The sequence below is a fragment of the Geotrypetes seraphini genome, chromosome 1 (assembly GCF_902459505.1).
Source record: "Geotrypetes seraphini chromosome 1, aGeoSer1.1, whole genome shotgun sequence".
Classification (NCBI taxonomy): Eukaryota; Metazoa; Chordata; class Amphibia; order Gymnophiona; family Dermophiidae; genus Geotrypetes; species Geotrypetes seraphini.
The window spans coordinates 394174741-394196614 of NC_047084.1; the positions used below are offsets into that span (position 1 = coordinate 394174741).

A 21874-nucleotide genomic window follows, 5' to 3' on the forward strand; every position below is an offset into this window, starting at 1 on the left:
AAAATGATGGTTCTCATTTGTGTTGTACAGAGGTGCATGACAATGTTTTAATGCCTGTTCTACTTACTATTGTTCTGATATACTGTTTTTCAATAAAAATATCTTTACAAAAAAAAAAGACATGAAAGAGGTCTTCTAGCACTGCTTCAGAAAGTGGCAAGAAAAATAAGATAAGTGTGTTGGAAGCGAGGGGGAGCATTTTGAAGAGGATTAATGGCAATGTGTCCTTTACTGTAATACATTTTTTAAAATTTAAACATTCACCATTCACCAAAATTTCCCCCCAGAGCAAGGCCATATTCTGATAACCCCAATCATAAAAAACATGAAGGAACCTCTCAACGCCCCCTCCAATTACAGACCAATTGCTAGCATCCCTCTATTCACCAAAATAGCGGAAGGGGGAGTAAAAGCAGAATTCTCCGCATACCTGGAAAAATTCAACATCCTAAGCGACAATCAATCGGGCTTTCACGCGGACCACAGCACAGAAACCATAATAGCCTCCTTACTTGACCACTTGCACACACTCTTTAGTCAGGGTTCCAGCGCCCTGATCTTGCAATTCGACCTGAGCAGTGCGTTTGACCTTGTCGACCACACCATTCTCCTAGAATGCCTGGCCCACATTGGCATCTCTGACCAGGTCCTCAACTGGTTCCAAGGGTTCCTACAAAACAGATCCTACAGGGTACGCAAAAATGACTCTGTCTCCTACTGCTGGGATAGCTCCTGTGGCGTCCCGCAGGGCTCCCCCCTGTCCCCCACCCTGTTTAATATCTACCTCGCTTCCCTTAGTAACCTCCTACATAAACTCAAGCTCAAATTTTTCATCTATGCCAATGACATCACAATAGTCATCCCTCTAACCAATCTATCCCAGGAACTTCTCGCCTACATCACAAACATACTCATTCAGATAGAACTCTGGATGCTTTCCTTCAGACTAAAACTAAACCCTGACAAAACTAAATTTTTCCTGACCACCCCAAAAGACAAAATCAAAGACACCACAATCCAAGTGAAAGGAATGGTTTTCCCTCTTGAACAAACATTAAAAATACTGGGAGTCACGCTAGACAAACACCTATCCCTGGAAAACCACACAGATTTCACTGTCAAGAAAAGCTTCTCGGTGCTTTGGAAACTCCGCACCATATAAAAATACTTCGATGACACCACATTCCGCCTACTAGTACAATCCTCTATTCTTAGCATTCTGGATTACTGTAATATCATTTACCTGAGCGCTACGAAGAAAACCACCAGAAGACTAAAATTGATTCAGAACACAGCCGTCCGCCTCATTTTCGGCTTGAATAAATGGGAACACATCACCCCTTTCTACCACCAACTACATTGGTTGCCTTTCGAATCTAGAGTCCTCTTCAAGTTCGCCTGCTTCTGCTACAAAACAGTATTTGCTCTATCACCAAGATACCTCTCTCCCCACTTCACTATGAATTGCACCAACAAGAAATCTCGCAGAATTCAGCTGTTCGCCTTCCCCTCCCTAAAACTATGTCAGCTCAAAAGTTTCCTCTACAAACTGGGGAGAGACTGGAGGCCTGCTGAGGCTTTTCTGTCCCGAATGGCAGATGGCTGGAGTTCTGAGTTGGGTGAAGAGGTTACGGTTGATGAGTTGTCACAATGCTTTGCGGATGGTGCGGGGGTGTCTCCTAACGTTGCTTTACATGAAATTCATCTTAAGATCGTGCATAGGGCGTATGTAACCCGCTGCGTTGGACACACTATGGGCCTGTGGCCTGATGCCTTTTGCACCCGGTGTCCTGCTCTCAAGGGGACGCTGGTGCATCATTTTTTGGAATGCTCTTTGGTGGGACCGCTGTGGGTACGTGCACTTCAAGAGGTGGAGGATGTTTTGGGGCGCTCCCTGGAATGGTCGTACAAGACTCTGCTGCTTGGTGTCACGGATCCCCTGACTGAGGCTGGTATTTCTGTGCCTTTGCAACGCTTTGTGCTGGTGGCCCTAGGGCTCGTTAAGAAGCTAATCCTGCAGCACTGGGTGGGAAGTGTGTGCCCTACGTTCCAACAATGGAGAGCTAGCATGTCCCAGATGGGTATGGCGGTATACAAGAACATAATAATAATAATAATAATATTTTTTGATTACACCTCATTACTAATAGTTGATTTTAGCATAATAGATTTTGATTGGGATATCCCTATTGTAGGGTCTTCTAGAAGTAAGGAGATCCTGGATTCTTCACAAGTAGAACTGTTCCAGCAGTTGGTAATGAATTCCATGTAGATTGGGGTCATACTGGACTTAGTGCTTACAAACAGGGAAAGTATTTCTCATGTTACAGAGGGGGATTATCTGGCATCCAGTGAGCACTGTATGGTGTGGTTTAATATTACGACAGGTATAGAGAGGACTCATTCAAAAGTAAAGGTTCTAGACCAGGGGTTCTTAAACTGGGGGTCTGTGGACATAAGACAAGCTGTGTGGGTGCCGGATATATTTTTTGTGTATTTAGGACAGTTCACATAATTTTTGGTGCATATATCCAAAGGAGGCATAGCCCCTGACGAAACATGTGAAATGGTTGGGCAGCTGTTGGGCACAAAAGATAAGTGCCTTCCTTTTTTTAGCACCTTAAGCACTAAACATACTTTATATTTATTAATTGTCAGTGAATCTAAAAGATTTGAGCACTTGTCACTTACCAAGACTAATGATGAATTACCACCCCAGTAAGGGCATGAAAATTCACTAAGTGTAGTGCCTTGGGTATTTGAGGTCTGGTTAATTAATTTGACTTGATATTAATTTGTTCTCTAATACATGTGGTTTAAATTTCAAGTTTCAAGTTTATTGATTTTTAATATACCGACTATCAATGAGTATCTAGCCGGTTTACAATAAAATACTAAAATAGAGTTAAAAATAGTACTTAAAAGTAATGACTATTGAAAGAAAGGGAGGTGAACATTGAAGACATCGACAAGACAGACTTGAGAGTGATGACTGAAGAGAAGGAATGGGGTAAAGTTACATTATAAGAGATAAGAAGAGGGGGGGGAAAGAGGGGGTAGAAAAGAAATGGATAGAGAGGGGATAAAACATTAGGGATGGGATCGCTTCATGAAAGCAGTTGGTGGAATTAAGAAGAGAAATTCAGGAGCAATTGAATGCGTCTTGAAATAAAAACGTTTTTAGATTAGTCTTAAATTTATCAATAGATTTTTCATGACGGAGATGGAAGGGTAAAGATTTTCATAGGGTTGGAGCTACCACTGAAAAGTTTGTTTTCCTAGTATAGAAAAATTCCTTTATAGAAGGGATGAAGAGGAAGTTCTGATCGGCTGATCTGAGGGTTCGTGAGGGACGCAAGGGAATAAGGAATTTATCGAGAAAAGAAGGTTGGTGAGAAAGTTTAATTTTAAAAACCAACAAGATGGTTTTGTATGTAATGCAATGTGTGATGGGGAGCCAATGGGCTTCTTTCAGGTAAGGTGTGACATGATCGTATTTCTCTAGTTTATATATTAGTTTTATTGCCGTGTTCTTTTTGAGTAATTCCATTGTAAAGAGAGTTGCAGTAATCAAGATGAGAAATAACTAAGGAATGAATAAGGGTCGTGATTGCTCCCGTGTCTAGGATAGATGTAAGGGAGCGTATAAGTCGAAGCTTGTGAAAGCAAGTTTTTACCACAGAACTAATTTGGTCATGGAACGTTAAGTCATTATCTATGATTACCCGAAGTTGTTTTATTTTTGTTTCTATTTTTACAGGGTAGGATTTAATGAATATCTTTCCTATTATTGTTTCATTCTTTTTGGTATAGAGAGGACTCATTCAAAAGTATAGGTTCTAGACCAGGGGTTCTTAAAATGGAGGTCTGTGGACCCCTAGGGGGGGTCCATGGATAATAATAACAATAATAATAACTTTATTTTTCTATACCGCCATAGTCAGTCGACTTCTAGGCGGTTCACATCGAAAGAAGGCTGGACATTCAGTGAATTACAAATGCATGAAGGGAATGTTACAGAAGAAAAGGGTTGAAGGGGAGGGAAAGTAAGGGGGGAAGGGGGGAAAGTGAGGGGGGTAGGAATTGCCTGAAGATTGCTTGGGGTTTGAAGGGGGAAAAGTGTAGAGAGTGCGGAATGGTCTTTTTAGGTGATAAATTTGTCAAACAAGAGTGGTTTTGATAGATTTTCAGAATGCATTGTAGGTCTGTCATGTAGTTTCCCAGCCAGGATTGTTGTCGGTTAGCTTGGAACATGAAGGTTCTGTCAAGGTAAGATTTGTATTTGCAGCCAGTAATTTTAGAATAGGCGAAGATGTTTTGTTTCTGGTTGTTCATGTGGGGTTGTGTAGAGTGAAGTGTGTTTGCAGATAGGAAGGTGCTAGGCCCCAGATTTGTTTGAAGCAGATGCATGCAAATTTGAACTGTATTCGCGCTTCCATTGGTAGCCAGTGCAGTTTTTTGTAATATGGGCTAATGTGGTCTTGTTTTCGCAGTCCGAAGATTAAGCAAACTGCAGTGTTATGTACTAATCTCAGGTTTTTTTATTGTTTTTTGTGGGATACCCAGGTAGACGATGTTGCAGTAGTCCAGGGTGGATAGGATCAGCGATTGCACCAGTAACCTGAAGGATGTAGTGTCAAAGTATTTTTTTTAATAGTCCTTAGCTTCCATAGAGTATAAAAGCATTTCTTCACTGTTAAGTTTGTGTGGTCAGCCATGGTCAAGTGTGTGTCGAGTGTGACACCCAGAATTTTTGTGGTTTTTGGAAATCGGATATTCGTGGCTGTTTATTTTTAATGATGTTCTCGTTATTTTATCGCTGGGGCTTTCTAAGAAGACTTTTGTTTTCTCTGTATTTCGTTTCAGTTTGAAGTTGGTGGTCCATTTTTCGATTTCTCTCATTGCGTGTGAAAGGATGTCTATAATTTCAGTTGAGATGTCATTTAAGGGGATTAGGATGGATATGTCATCTGCGTATATGTAGTGTTTTAAGTTTAGTTTTTGTAGTCAAGTTTCAAGTTTAATAGTTGTTTTGATTAATCGCTTAATCGTATTTCAAAGCGATGAACAAATTAAAATTACAATTTCTGGGATGCTATGTAAATGTTGAATAATGTAGGCGATAGAAGGGAGCCTTGGGGGTACCCCTAATGGGTTATTCCATGGATTGGACTGATTTCCATTGCTGGCTACTCGGTAGGATCTGTTTGTTAGGAATTCTTGGAACCATTTCTTTACCTTTCCCGAGATTCCCATTGCGTCATGGCACAGCATCATGATTTCGTGATCCACTAGGTCAAACGCACTGCTGAGGTCTAATTGCACTTTTGCCTTTGCTGAAGAGATCATAGAGGTGGTTTAGTATAGAGGCTATGACCGTTTCTGTGCTATATCCTTTCCTGAAACCTGATTGATGTTCGCTGAGAGTGTTGAATTTGTCTAGGTAGTTTACCAGTGGGAGGTTGACCAATCCTTCCTGTAGTTTTGTGAAAAGGGGAATGCTTGCTATGGGTCTTTAGTTGGATGTGAGTGCTGAAGAGATTTTCTGATCCTTGGGGATTGGGTGTGATCAGTATGTGAACCATGTCTTTGTTTAGTGTTCCGTTTGTGAGGGCCGTTGTTAGCCAGGTGAATAGTTCCATTTTGAATTCTGGTGGGGCAGTTGTCATGATTTTAGGGGGACATTCGTCCAGTAGGCAGTTTGATTTGTTGAATAAATTTAGGAATTGATGCCAATTTGGGAATTCGAAGTGGTCCCAGGTCATGTCTGCTCTAGTATTCTGGTCGTGGGGTTCGAGAGAGTGGAGGATATCGTTGATATCTCCTCTTTCATTTAAATAAATATACATATCCCTATAAGCAATACAAGAGAAGTTTAAGTTCCACACTCATTCCGCCACAAACCTGAGGTGCCATACTTCATGATGGCTCTAGTGATATTATATAGTATTAAGTTTTAGTCACATGTGAACTGATGAACCAGCAACACAGACATCAAAAGCAATGATCTTCTGTACCAATTCACTGAACTGATATTTGTACATCCCCAAATAAGATTGCAAATAAGACTGGTATGTTACACCTGCAATTATCAAGCTGTGTTGTGCTGGTGATGTCAGTATTTTGTTTTAATTTAAAAAACGGTGTTCTTCCTTTTTAACCAAAAACATACATGGGGTACTCTTATAAAGCTTTTTCCACATGTAAAGCATGGAAACCCACACAGAAAAGGATACTTATGAAGTTATGTGGCTGAATAGGGCCATATAAGCAAAACCCAAAGAAAACCAGAAGTAACTTGAAGAAAGTTTATTCAACTTATAAATTGTGCCTGATGTGGCTGTTTCACCGGAGTAGGTTGCATCAGGATTCATATAACATCTTTGTAATAAATACAGAAAAAGCATATGTAAATGTATATAAGCAAATTAAAATTACAATACAGTATTTGTTACACAGATGTTATATGGCCTTTGATGAATCCCTTTTGAGCAAAATATGGCCATGTTTGGTACAATATCTAAGTTGAATAAACTTGGTTCAAGTTACCTCTGCTTCTTCAGATTCTTTGCTGTTGCTTTCTTTTGTTTTTGCAGCTTGTGTTATAGCATCTGTCTCTCCTTTTTTATTTATTTATTTATTTATTCATTCATTTAGCCCGTCCTCCCAAAGGAGCCCAGAATGGGTTACAGGAGTACATCCATAGTATGGATAGGACAAACTTTAGTGAGAAATATAGCATTTACACTATAGACAAGGGGGTTTAGGTTAAAGCATTTACAGTAAAGACATAACATACAGTCTTAAAATACAGACTTAGTAGGCATAGGGTGGATTACAAGATTATTTGTACTTATACTATTGTGACAGTTAAGAAAGGCAGAAAGATTACAGATCCCCTGTCATCAATATACAGGGTTACCATATGACTCCATAAAAAAGAAGGATGGATTGAGACATCCGAGTTTTACCTCCAATGGATGTAAAACCCAGATGTCTCAATCTGTCCTCCTTACGTCCATTGCTTTCAATGGAAGTAAAACCCGGATGTCTCAATCCATCCTCCTTTTTCTGGAGTCATATGGTAACCTTATCACTACACATCAAAAAACAAAAGATTCAGAAGGGAGAGGATAGTAACAGAAGAGAAAGTTTCAAAGGCAGCCCTCACATTCAGCAGAAGAAGGAGGGCAAGACCTAATCACCAATTTTAGTTCACTTAGCAGTCTGCAGATGCTAGAAGTTGAGATAATGAGAACAAGGAGTTTGTGTCCCCTCTGGACAAATTAAATACACTCTCTGCCCCAAGGAAAGGGGAGGGGAACCAAAGGGAAGATGATTCAACGAGTTACTCCAAAATGCATGTTCACTCAGAAAGAGAAAAAAGAAGAAGCTCTAAACTGGCTGTCAGGTCCTGGTGAAACAAGTTCCAATAGAATGGATGCTATGGTAGAGATACCAAGATGCCCATCTTGATGCATTATGGGACTTGCAATGCTAATTTTAAGAAGCAAGATTAAGCACTACAAATCCAACTGTTTTGAAACTGGGTAAATTGGGGCTAGATGCACAAAACACAGTCATTAAGACCATGTGAGTTGGCCGATTTTCTTTTTTGGCCGATTTCTAAACAGCGATTAATGTTCAAACGGTTGCCCATGCAAATGAGTTTTGCGGTAGGTAATCATATTCCCATCTGATCACTTGCTTAGAAGCTGGCTCTCACACATGCACAGGGCCAGTTTAAGAACATAAGAATAGCCTTATTGGGTCAGACCAATGGTCCATCAAGCCAAGTAGCCCGTTCTCATGGTGGCCAATCTAGGTCAATAGTACCTGGCCAAAACTCAAGGAATAGCAACATTCCATGCTACCAATCCAGGGTAAGCAGTGCTTCCCCCCTGTCTTTGTCAATAACAGACTATGGACTTTTCCTTCAGGAACTTGTCCAAACCTTTCTTAAAACCAGCTACGCTATCTGCTCTTACCACAACCTCTGGCAATGTGTTCCAGAGCTTAACTATTCTCTGAGTGAAACAAAAAATTTCCTCCTATTGGTTTTAAAAGTATTTCCCTTTAACTTAATCGAGTGTCCCCCTAGTTTTTGTAATTTTTAACGGGGTGAAAAATCAATCCACTTGTACCTGTTCTACTCCACTAAGGATTTTGTAAACTTCAATCATATCTCCCCTCAGCCATCTCTTTTCCAAGCTGAAGAGCCCTAACCGTTTTAGTCTTTCTCAAAAATGTAACTCCTCCTCCCTCTCTGGTTATTCTAGTCCTCTAAATTTTCTCTTCATTTTGCCTCTTCCCTTCACTGGAGTTCCTTTCTAACCTAACTCTTGTTAACTGTGTCGAGCTTTACGAATGTAGAGATGATGCGGTATACAAACCTAAGGTTTAGATTAGATTAGATATGAGAGGAGTTCCATCCCCTTTACCATTTTGGTCGCTCTTCTTTGAACCTTTTCTAGCGCCATTATATCTTTCTTGAGATAAGGAGACCAGAATTGAACGCAATACTCTAGAAGAGGTCGCAGCATGGAGCGATACAGGGGCATTATAATATTCTTAGTCTTGTTAACCATCCCTTTTTTAATAATTCCTAGCATCCTGTTTGCTTTTTTGGTGACCGTCGCACATTGGATAGAAGGTTTCATCATATTGTCTATGATGATACCCAGATCCTTTTCTTGGGCGCTAACCCTCAAGGTGGACTCATCCGGTAACTGATTCAGGTCATTCTTCCCAATGTGCATCACTTTGCATTTGTTCACATTAAATTTAATCTGGCACTTGGATGCCCAGTCTTCCAATTTCCTAAGGTCCGCCTGCAATTTTTCACAATCCACATGCGTTTTAACAACTTTGAACAGTTTAGTATCATCTGCAAATTTAATCACCTCACTCGTCATTCCAATTTCCAGATCATTTATAAATAAGTTAAATAGCACCGGTCCCAGTACAGACCCCTGCAGCACTCCACTGTTTACTCTCCTCCATTGAGAAAAATGACCATTTAACCCTACCCTCTGTTTTCTATCCGTTAACCAATTCCTAATCCACAACTGAATTTTGCCATGACACTTTAATTTTCTCAGGAGCTTCTCTTGAGGAACTTTATCAAAAACTTTCTGAAAATCTAGATACACGTATCCAATATGTAGAAGTACTTCACAGCTTAACTTTATGTATCTCAATCCATATTGCTCACAGTGTTCATCGATCAGTTTAAAAGCTAAAATTTTTAAACAATATTGTCCATCTATATTCTGGCATTTTTAATCTCTCCTTTTCTCATCTCATGAGTTACTTGTTTTCAAATAGTGCCTTATATCCTTTCTTTATCTGTGCCAAATTCTTTTTTTATATATATTATCACATATTCATTGATTCTTTTTGTGATCAATTGGAAATGTCTGATCTTCAGTATCTGAGGAACGGTATGGATTAACCAGTGCTTTTACTGGAAGAAAGGAAGTGTCATCTGTAAGGAGAAAGAAAGCTAAAGAATTGATAACAGTATTTTACTGATAAAATATAAGGAAAACAAGCATTCAAACTGAAGCAAATCTCTTTTAATACTATCTTCGGTATCTGAAGAGAAGTATGGTTTGCGTTTTTAATAGCGGCCAAGAAATATCATCAATAAGAATTCATACCGAAGACAAACTGATGAATACAATGCAAAAGAGGTTCATCAAAGGGTTAGATATCAATGAACGAATGCTGAAGAGAATTGTCAAAATATATTGATTAGGATGTGCTTTAGTTATAAAGAGGAAATACATAGGAGTGTAGAAATAAGAAAATTTGAAAAGTGAAAAATGAAATACTGAAGCTCAATTAAATTGTTTGCATATAGAAGGATGGTTCATTTGAAAATTAAACTTACTGAATGGGGTTCATTATTAAGATACTTTATAATAAGAATTAAATATTCAAATGTCTTTTTATGTAGGTTTCTAAATAGCGAAAGAATATTGGAAATATATATATACAAAGTTTTAGATTAAAATTGAGATTTTGAATAATTTATTTATTAAATGAAATGGATTTTACAACATATTTATATAATACATAGTGCAAAATAGATTCAAATAAGTGGCGGAGTTTGTGGCGCAGTGGTTGGAGCTACAGCCTCAGTACCCTGGGGTTGTGGGTTCAAACCCCGTGCTGCTCCTTGTGACCCTGGGCAAGTCACTCAGTCCTCCATAGCCCCAGGTACGTTAGATAGATTGTGAGCCCACTGGGACAAATAGAGAAAATGCTTGAGTACCTGATTGTAAAACCGCTTAGATAACCTTGATAGGCGGTATATAAAATCCTAATAAACTTGAAACTTGTATTAATATACTTATATTGTTTCTTCATAATAAATTTATAATATGAATTTGAATAATATGATATTATACATTGGAGATTTCATGATATTAAATGAAATATTTTCTTTTAACACAGTTAATTAAAAATGGAATGAGATTTCCAAGTTATAATAGATAGAGGTAAAGGCAGAAATATATAATTATAATGAATTTGGATAGAGATGGAAGGGAATTAAATAACTTGTAAATGTTCTTAAAAATTTCTAATTGGACATGGGGGTTAGGGAGATTAATTAACTTGTATGTTAAGGGCTATATTATTTTTAATATGTTTCATTAAGTGTTATATGGATATACTTATATTATTCTTTATAATCAATTAGTATGTTATTATAAAATGGGAAAATTATATAGATAAGGTTTAGGGGGAGAGCTTTGGGGTTTAGCTTCACATAAACACTTCCAAGCAGTCAAGATTTGCATGGGGGAAGAGAGATAGGGGGGATAATTGGGTGGGGAAAAGGTACATTATCTATTTGGAAAAAAAGGGGATTTATTTGAATTATGTTTTAGAATATCAATACATTAAAATCAAAAATGATTTAAGGTTTTTTCTTTAAATGTTAATGGCCTCAATCATCCTATTAAAAGAAAGAAGACTCAGTTTCTTAAAGAAAGAAGAAGCTGATATATATTACATTCAAGAAACTCACCTTTCGGCAATTGAATCATCAAAGTTAGAGGGAAATTGGGTGAAACAATGTTTTCATGCTCTGGCTATGGGTAAAAAAGCAGGGGTAGCTATTTTAATAAATAAGAAATGTTCTGGAAGTTTTAGATTAATTTCTGCAGATATCTTGGGAAGATGGGTTCAAGTTGGCATGAGCTTAGGAAATGATACCTTGACGCTTGTTAATGTATATGCACCTAATTCGAATCAAATGGAGTTTTTAAATCTCTTCAGCAGTTGATTTTACCACTGGCTACATCTAAAGTGATTATGGCTGGGGATTTCAATGCAGTTATTGATCCTTTGATTGATAAAAAACCAAGTAGAATAATAAAATCATTAGGTTTGGATAATCTAGTTCAATCTTGTGGACTGAAAGATATATGGAGGATATTACATTTTAATGATCAGGAATTTTTGTTTTGTTCTCAAGTACACAAATCTTTTTCAAGAATAGATTATTTTTTTGTGTCGGATACTTTAATTCAGCAAGTCACAAAAGCCGTCATTGATCCGATTATATTTTCAGATCATGGAGGAGTATGGATAGAATTACAAATGACAGATCAAGATTATAACCTGTTTAGAGGTTTAATAATGCTCTGTTAGCTGAAGATAACTTTATTGAAAAATTACAACTAAAAATGAATTAATATTTTCAATTAAATGCTTCAGAATAAATCTCCTTAGAAACTCAGTGGGATGCTTTTAAAGCTACTATTGCCGTTATCCTCTCTTATTCACATGGTAAATTTCTTCCTGTAAACAGCGTTGATCTCTTTTATCTTTCAAATCTTATCATCCTGTATCTTGTAAAATCTTCCTGTATCTTTCACATGGTAATACCCTGTATCTTATTCATATTGTAAATATCTTGTAAAAATCTTACTCACATTGTAAATACCTTGTTCACATCCAGATGTACCCTGTTCTCATCCAGATGTACCCTGTTCACATCCAGATGTTCCAAGCCTATGTATCTGAGATATCTTATTCCAAAGATATTGTATCCAAGACTTCTGGTCCCAAGCCTATGCATCTTAGATATCTTATCCCAAAGCTTATGTATCCTAGATTTCTGATTCCAAAAGCTTGTATCTTATATCCTGCTCCAAACATATGTATCTTGTTGTAAACATATGTCTCCTATTGTAAACACTGCTTGCTCTCTCAGCACGACTCTCATTGTAAACCGCTTTGAACTTATGGTATAGCGGTATATAAGAAATAAAATTATTATTATTATTATTATTATTACTATGAGAGAACAAATTATTTCATTTTCAGCATATACAAGGAAAAAACTTAAAATGGAGTTCTCTAGTTTGGAAAAAAAAGATTAAATATGTAGAATCAAAATTGGCTTTAAAATGGGAACAAAACACATTGCAAGAGTTATTAAAAAGCAAATATAAATATAATGAGATTTCATCTAGAATGGCTAAAAAAGAGTTATTTTATCAGCAGGCATTGTATTATGATAACTCGAATAAGGCAGGAAGAATGTTAGCTAACTACCTTAAAGCAAAGAAAAAGAAAGTAAAAATTGTAGCCATAAAAGACGAAAAAGGAGATACTCATTTTCAAATTAATAACATTTTGGAACAATTTTTGAAATTTTATAAAGCATTATATTCTTCTGAGCTTATTCAAATAAGAAAACTGAAGGAGTTGAATTTTTAAAATTAATTGAAGGACCTAAAATTCCTGAGCATTTAAAAGTATTTCTTGAAAAGCAGATTACACTGAAGGAAATACAGACAGCATTGAAATCCCTTAGAGTTGGATCCGCTCCAGGTGGTGATGGATTCACTGTTGAATTTTATAAATCATTTCAAACCACATTATTATCCCATTTACTAAATTTATATCAAGATCAACTGAATAATGGTTGTATTACAGGTACTATGGCGGAATCTTTAACTATTGTTTTGCCTAAGCCAAATAAAGATCCTACTTTGGTCTCAAACCTATTTCATGGCCTATTTCATTGATTAATGTGGATGGGAAATAGCCAAAATTCTAGCTTTGAGATTGGCTAAAGCTCTCCCATATATCATTGGAATGCACCAGACAAGGTTTGTTGCTCAAAGGCATTCTTCAAATAACACCAGACTGGCTTTTCACATGTTAAATTTATCAAAAACCTTGAAAGATCCAGCCTTCTCTGTGTCACTTGATGCAGAGCAGGTCTTTGATCGAGTGGAATGGACCTTTATGTACCAGGCAATGGAATGGTTTGGAATTGATTCAGGATTTATACAAATGATTCAAGCCTTGTATAGTTCCCCTTCTGCTAAATTGTATATTAATAATAATTTTTCAGAGTGTTTTGGCCTGCGGAGGGGAGTTAGACAAGGGTGTCTGTTGTCTCATTTATTGTTTGATATTGTATTGGAACCCCTTTTATTGGCTATACAACAATCAAAGGAGATTCAGGGTATTCCTTATTCAGGTCGGGAATATAAAGTTTCAGCATAAGCGGATGATATTTTGCTTCATTTGAGGAATCCGGAATCTACCATGCCACATCTATTGGAGTTGATAAATAAATTTGGAAAAATATCAGGGTATAAAATAAATTGGGATAAATCAGAGATTTTTCCATTAAATATTCATTGTCAAAAAGGATTATTTGATTCATTTTCCTTTATATGGAAAGATGAAGGCATTAAATATTTAGGAATTTGGATTCAAAATACAATCGATGAAATGATGAAGGTGAATGAAAAATCTTTATTGACAAAGGTTACAGAGATGTGTGAGTAATGGAACCCAATGCATCTGTCTTGGTGGGGGAGAGTTCAGACTGTTATAATGATGATTTTGCCTGTAGTTTGCTATCAAATGAGTATGTTACCAATTTATTTTCAGGGGTCCTTCTATAAGAAATTAAATAGTATTCTAACAAAATTTATTTGGCTTGGGAAATCTGCAAGAATTGCTATTGTATCTTTACAAAAGCCAATTGCAGAGGGTGGGGTAAATTTTCCCAACTTTTATAGGTACCATCAAGCCTATATTATGCATCAAAGTATGTACTGGATCCTCCCTGAGCTCATGGATTGGTTGACGTTGGAATGGCAACTCGTGTTTCCTTTGAGATTAAGTCATGTCCTTAGTATCAAAATGCCTAAGTTATTTAAAGATCACAGAATACTAGTAGATACATGGAAAACATTAAGATATGTTAATGATTTAACACCTATTTCAATAATTAAATCAACATATCAGACCATATGGCTAAACTCCAAGATTAAAATTGACGGATATAAGGTCATCTGGAAATATTGGATGAAGGCAGGTATAGATGATGTTATTTCTAATGGTAAGCTGCTTGACTTTTCACAATTGCAACACAAATATGATCTTAATAAATCACAAAATTATAAATGGCTGCAGGGTTCCCTGAATAGAAAAATCTTAGTGATAAGTACAGTTTGCCTTTCTTATGTTTTCAAGTGGACTTCCTGGGACACCAGGCTGCACAGTGGTACAAATTGATATCTGGATTTATGAATAAAAAAACCAAAAAATGGTCTTAGGGATATTTGGAGCATTGAGATTAAGCATCAAATTAATGCATCTCAATGGCCACGGATTTGGTCTTGGAGGATGATATGTACAGTGCCTCCATCTATGAGACAAACTTGGTATTTTCTGTTACATAGAGCAATCTGGACCCCAGTGCAAAAATTAGATTGCTCCAAGTCTAATAGATGTTGGCATTGTCATCGTGAAGCTGGTACATTGGATCATTTATTGTTTTTTTGTCCTCTAATACATAGTTTTTGGAAATCTATTTGGAGTCAAGTTAATAATTTACTTGAAAATCCGGTAGCACTTTCATATGATACGATATTATTTGGTACATGAATGAGGAAAAAGAGTCAAATATCCTCTAAAAACAATAAACTTCTACTCATAATGACAGGAGTTGCCATTCAACAAATTATGAGAAATTGGAAAAATTATGATAGACTAAGTTATAATTTCTGGTGGAATTCATTTGATGGGGGGAATTCATTTGCATGGTGCCATATCTTTAAAATGGAAAGAATATTAGCTATTCAACAGGGACATTATAAAAAGTTTAATGATGTTTGGGAGCCATTAACAAAATATTGTATGGATTGATTATATCTAATAATTTATTTCTTCCCCTTTTATTTATTAAAGTACAGGGTAGGGGGGTGGGTGGATTTTATTTTAAAATTATCTGTAATTACAATATTATAATGGAGGGAGGGAGGGAGGAATTATATTATGAATCAATTTATGTTAGATTAGGGGATTCCCCTGCTGCAATCAACTGATGGTACCGTTGTGTGATTAATTAAAAAATGATTTTAAAACCATTAAAGTTGCATGCAGAATTCAGCACAACGCCAACTAACACCTAAGTCAAGGCACCTACATGCAAAGTAGGCATGGTTAGGGGTGGAGAATAGGCATTGTGAATTAGGCGTCTGTGTTAGGCACTGGTAAATTAGGCTAGGAAAACCCTGGCCTAATATACCGGCATCTAACATTATGATGCCTACTGGCGCCTAAGTCAAGTTAGGCAGCATTAAATGCAGTTCTATAAATAGTGCCTAGAAGTGGATTGAAAGCCAAGCTGAATGGTGCCAGGAGTTAGGCTCCACTAGATGCTGTTTATAGAATCAGGCCCAAAAAGTAAAATATTAGGCAATAATTGTTTTACTTCAGTTAAGTAAAATTGTAATGTTTTCATTGTACAGTACTTTTATTTAAGTATTAAAATGTGCATTTATTTTTTACTTAAGTAGTTTGACCTAGTTCTTTGAACAACACTGTCAGTGTGTAATTTAGGACTATTCAACCATTCAAAGTTAAACCAATTTCAAACAGGTCTTAACTTTTTTTGTTACCGTAGTATGTATGGTCTGCCTGCAAAGAAAGCAGAGTCTGAATATCATCAGCATACATGTCTAATAATTAAATAATTTTTTTCAGGTGTCTGGTATTTCACCATGTTTGCTGCCGTCCTCACATCTGTAACTTACATATTTCACATTTTAGCCTGCTACAGGTGAGGCCAAGCATGAAAATTCAACATAGAAATATTAGTGTATTTCAAAATGTAATCACTGATATGAAACTGGATATTAAAGCATTTTTTCTATGAAACAAAGTTTATTAAATGGCTTAGAACAGTATTCAGTTGTATCACAGATATGGTGAATAAAGTTCTTGTACATTTAGCTATTCCTGGTTGGCTGACAACCCAATCACCAGGCCTATTGAGTTGCAGTGAGGATAACCAGGCTTTTTATTGTTGGGACCATGTTGGATGGGATTGAGCAAACTCTATAGACCTTTAAAGCATGGCAGCTTCTTTGAAGAACCGCACCAAATGTTTCCCTCCAGGTTCACAACAAAAGTCTATAGGCCAAGACAGCTTACTTAAATTCCAATGTCAGCATTTAACTTAATCCACATATTCTGTAATGCTATCCATATAGATAACAGCCCCTGAATATACAGATAGTGCAGTGATTATGCCAGCAATACAGGGCCAATTTTGAGTCCATGGGAGGGAAGTCGGCTAACCCGTGTGGTCGGCGCTGAGCCAAGAAGTTCAATATTGGGCCATTTCCAGTGACCAGCATTAATTATCCGGTCTATTTGTGGTGAGCCAAAACTTAACCAGCTAAGTCTATTTTAAGCACTGGCTGGATAAGTTATAGTGGCCAAAGATAGCTATTTGGGCAGCCCAGTAATTAATCTTGGCCAGTCAGCACTTAAAATCAGTGGCTATTATGCAATATAGCTGGCCAAGTTTTAGCCATTAACTTAGAATTACCATATTTAATGACAGACAAACCTGGATACATGGTCCCACCCTGTTCTGCCTCCAGATCCGCCCATTTCTGCCTCCAACCTACCCTGTTTTGCCTCCAGCGCCGCCCCTTTCTGCCTCTGTTCCGCTTCCAGCCCTGCCCCCAAAAAGCTTCAGCTCTTTTTTTCCCAACCTCCAGGCCATGTCTGGAGGACCTACAGCATGCAGCGGATGCGTGTGAAGTCAGCCATGCATGCTTGTTGAAGGCCCTCCAGACGCAGCCAGAATGCGAGGCTTTCCAAAATCCGGACAAACTGCCAGGTTTTGGAAAGTCCGTCCAGGAACCCAGACAATCCTATAAACAGAGGACATGTTCGGGTTTTCTCAGACATGTGGTAACCCTACACTAACCACTAGTATTCAGCAGAGATAGGTGGTGCTCTCTTGCTGAATAGAAGGCCTTGAGCATGCACAGATGCTCAAAGCCTGGCCCAGGCAAGAGGCGGGAGCTTGCTTTCACTCTCACAACCAGCAGAAGGGGTACGGAGCATGTTTGAGAGGAAGGGCGGGCGGATGCAGCTTTCAGCACAGGGGTGCAATATGGTTCTCACGGGGGGGGCGTTCACGGGGGAGGGGGGTTGCGATGCCGGTTCGGGGGGTGCGATGCCGGCTAGAGCGGGGGGGGGGGGAGGTGCTCGCATATCGGAACATGTTCGATTTGCGAGGCAAAAGTTTACTGAGTGTTTTGCTCATCTTGCAAAACATTCGCAAATCAGGTTACTCGCAAACCGATGTTCCATTGTATTGTTAAGCTGGAAGTCACAGAAGATTTTGCGACCATAGTACAGGATATTTGCAATCAGTTGCTAATAACTACTACAACCCAAAGTGATCAGAATGCAGATATTGTCCTAGATAGAGCCCATTGGGGACTCAGTCCAATAAAAAAACAACAAAAGGAGATATAGCTTGCTCTCACTCATTCTTATTAAAAGAACAGGTATTAAAAGCTGTGAGATGGGCAGGAGTTGTGAAAAGCAAATTAGACACCATAGCACTGTATCAAGATGTCTCCAGTGTCACTTTGCAGAAACAAGGAGAATTAAAAAAAGTACCCATTTACTGCAAAGAGAACATACCGTATTTTTTGCTCCATAAAATGCATCTGACCATAAGACGCACCCTAGATTTAGAGGAGGAAAACAAGAAAAAAACCCATTCTGAACCAAATTCTCCCTGCCAGGCTCTGCACTCAACCCCACACTCCTTGCAAAGCTCTGTCCCCTGTCCCCTCTCTGGTGATCTAGTGATAGGCCAGGACATGGCACAGGGCAGGCAGGCCTAGTGGCTGGTGGGCAGGCAGGCCTAGTGGCTGGCTGGCAGGTAGGGACAGGGCATGCAGGCAGGCCTCCCCCTCCCAGGCCTCCCCCCCCAAGCAAGCAGGCATTCCCCTTCCCAGGCAACCCCTCTAGGCAGGCAAGAAGCAGGCCTCCCCCCTCCCAGGCAGCCCTCCCATGCAGGCCGGCAGCCTCCCCCCTCCCAGGCAGGCAATAAGGCAGGCCTCCCCCCTTCCAGGCAGACCCCCAAGCAGGCAAGAAGACAGGCAGGCAGGGAGTTCTCGCAGGAAGCAGCGCGGGCTCAGGCAGGCAGCCCTGTGCGCCTCTCTGCTGCAAGGGAAAAGAAGAGGACTCGGAGGTAGCTGCATAAGCTGTCACTGCTTGCAGGGACCAGGCAGGCAGCCGCATCAAGCAAGGGAGGGCACCAGAATGGAAAAAAAGGTAACAGGTGTTGGGGTTGGGTATTTGCTTCATAATACGCACCCTTATTTCCACCCCCTTTTGGGGGTGGAAAAATTGCATCTTATGGAGGGAAAAATAGAGTATTTGCTACAAATGGTTGTACTCATTCAGACTTTCATTATTAGTGGGAAACCTTCTGACTCAAAACAACTGAAGCTTGGGCTTGCCTACGGAAAGTAGACTTCTGGAAAGATGTGGAACCATCAAAACCATAGGCAGCAGATGTAAATTCTCAAAACTGACACAATTCAATCACTAAATTAAAAATAAAATCATTTCCCCTACCTTTATTGTCTGGTGATTTTGTTTTTCACACAATCTTTTCACAGTCTCTGGCTGCACTTCTTTCTGTCTGTGCTCTTAACTGTGTATCCAGGGCCACCTTATCCATTTGCTGTTTTTCTCTCCTTCACTTTCTGCCATACATCCACCTTTCAAAATAGAATAAAACACAAAAGACCCCCCTCTCATCAATACTGGGCAAGTTTCTCAAATAATATCATCATATAACATTTAAAGGCTTTTAAATATTTAAATGTGCTCATAAGCTCTTCAGCAAGGTGCCACAGCAGCGGTATAATGTCGCTGGAAAGGTGCTTGAATTTTAATCATAACACATTGTATGGAGCAAGGATTCTCGCTTCTGCTGGAATGGCAAATGTTATGGCTCTACAAAAGTTGTGTAACAGTAGACCACTTATCTGAAAAGTTCAATTCACGGCTCCAACACAGTCTGTGTTTTGCTACGCTACATCAGGAAGCCAGAAGGATGAGCTTTTTATATTGATTTTATTTGTAGTGTGCAGTGCCTAAGAAGAATAAAAACGTGCTATGAAAATTGTGCTCATAGTTACGAAACAAAATTCATTATAAATATATAACAACCATGTATTTAGAACATTGTTTTAGTCTGGCTGCAAGGCAGGTTACCTGAGTCCTTTGGTCTAAACACTTGATGTTGAAAAAAAGACGCCCTGTGGAACGGCACCAAACAGAGACTGCAAAAAAGAAGCAACCCAGCTGACGTCAGTAACCACAGGGAGCATGAGGACCCGCCTCTCTTACTGCGATTGGTCAGAATTGTATACTGCTCAGGAAAGAAGACTCTTACTATGATTGGTCAGGATAGTATGCTAACCAAGAGAAGAGACTTTTGCTGTGATTGGTCAGAATGATATGCTGCTTAGGAGAGAATCACAGCACAAGTGTAAAAAGCTCAAAAGCAGAGAGAGGAAGGGTTCATAGACAATTGCGCACAAGACAATTTTGCGCAAGACAATCGCGCGCGGACAAAATCGCGCAGACAATCGAGCGCGAGACAACTGAGCGTGAAGACAATTGAGCGCAAGACAATTGAGCGCAAGACAATTGAGCGCAAGACAATTGAGCGCAAATTATTTTCACAAATGTGCACGAGCGAGACAACTGAGCGCAAGACAACTGAGCGCAAGACAAATGAGCGCGAGCAACTGAGCGCAAGACAACTGAGCGCAAGACAAATGAGCGCGAGCAACTGAGCGCAAGACAACTGAGCGCAAGACAAATGAGCGCGAGCAACTGAGCGCAAGACAACTGAGCGCGAGCAACTGAGCGCGAGCAACTGAGCTCAAAACAACTGAGCGCAAGACAACTGAGCGCAAGACAACTGAGCGCAAGACAACTGAGCGCGAGCAACTGAGCGCAAGACAACTGAGCGCAAGACAACTGAGCGCAAGACAACTGAGCGCAAGACAACTGAGCGCGAGCAACTCAGCGCGAGGCAAGGCAACTTCCCTCATTATTTTGGAGACCTTAAAAATGCATTATTAATTTTGTTAGGCACATGCCTCTGCCCTGCGCTCAGCGGCCTTTGTCTTGGTGTGGTCTTGACCTGACACTGTTAAAGCAGAGATGATAGGAATGGGAGAGGGACAAGGACAGCTACATAACTCATATAGACAGGATGGTGAATTTAGTTCCTGTGTCATTCTCATATTGGAAAAAATAGTTTAATAAATCAAAGTAACAGGGTGGCCAGGTTACCCAGTTCCAGGCTGCAGATTTTGGGATAGTTCCAAATTTTTTTCCCAGGTGTTTTTGTCCCGTTACCAGACACATTAATTGTGGACTGTGAGACCTGTAATAGTGGAAGGTAAATGGGCATAGTGGGTGTTTGCATTGGGGTCATAATGAAATGCCCATAGTCTGATGCCTGCAGTGTCTATTCATCTGATCCATCTGGCAAATGCTAAGTTTCATTATTTCTGTTTGTCTTGCATGATATGTTTGTTGTATGAATTGTTAAAATTTTGTAAAGCTGAATTAGCTTAATAATCGTTATATGACATAATATATGTTTTAAGTGTTTATGACGATCATTATGTCATTTTCTTTGTTTGTTTAAATCGTTATTCATGTTCAAACTTACAAGTGTCTTCATGCTCTGTCGTCTTCACGCTGAGTTGTCTTCAGGCCCAACAGATTTCAAAGATTAAAGACAAGCTTCACTGCCCCCCCCCCCACCGAATAAAACCCAAACAAAACTGTCCACAATTTGTTTGCAGCTTTCTAGTTATTGATTTTATGAAGTGTTTTAATATGTTAAAAGACAATAATAAACAATTTGTTAAATGACAACGTTAGTCATTATAAGTTCATAATGTCATTGGAGTTTGTGAGTGTAAAATAAATTCTGGAATCAATAGTTGTGTTATAATGTTTTTATTTCTGAGTAACTGTATTATTGAAGAAAGCATAATACAGTGAACATATAGAATGGATAACATAGATCTCCCAGGGCAAAGTTAAATGCTAAGTAAGTATTATTGAACACAAGTAAACATGATGTGAACAGCAAATAATAACATTGAATGATAAAGATTATTATAAGAATTTTGAAATTGAAAAGATTTTGAAATTGGTCTAAAAATAGGATGATGATGAGGGCGAAAGCATAAATTCACAGAAAGAGAAGTATTCTATATGCTTGAGATTCAGTGTTTGAACTGGAGGATGTAAAAGGCTATGAACTTTAAAAGATCATATATAGAGAAACATACATAAATTTAGTCCATATAGAGTATGTTTTGTGCAATGCTAAAGTATTGTTTCCCCATCAAGCACAGGAACATTTGAAAAATGGACATAGTGTGGAGAAAACTGACTCTTTGGCTCTCATTCAGTCAGTGTGTGTGTGTCTGTGTGCAGTGTGAGCCACAATTGTGGTGAGGTACTTAGA

The 21874-nt window shown here is 38.7% G+C and overlaps 1 protein-coding gene across 9 annotated transcripts in view; it reads left to right on the forward strand.

The window, feature by feature from the left end:
• The window catches only part of LOC117347156 (stimulated by retinoic acid gene 6 protein-like), a 422585-nt gene that overhangs the window by 228633 nt on the left and 172078 nt on the right, over positions 1–21874 (forward strand). For all 9 annotated transcript variants that reach the window (XR_004536733.1, XR_004536730.1, XM_033917677.1 and 6 more), the window contains one exon: positions 16033–16108. Coding sequence is in view for 7 of the 9 variants with exons in the window: in XM_033917677.1 (XP_033773568.1) it covers positions 16033–16108 (76 nt within the window). In the remaining 2 variants the exon portion in view is untranslated. The remainder of the gene's footprint in view (positions 1–16032; positions 16109–21874) is intronic.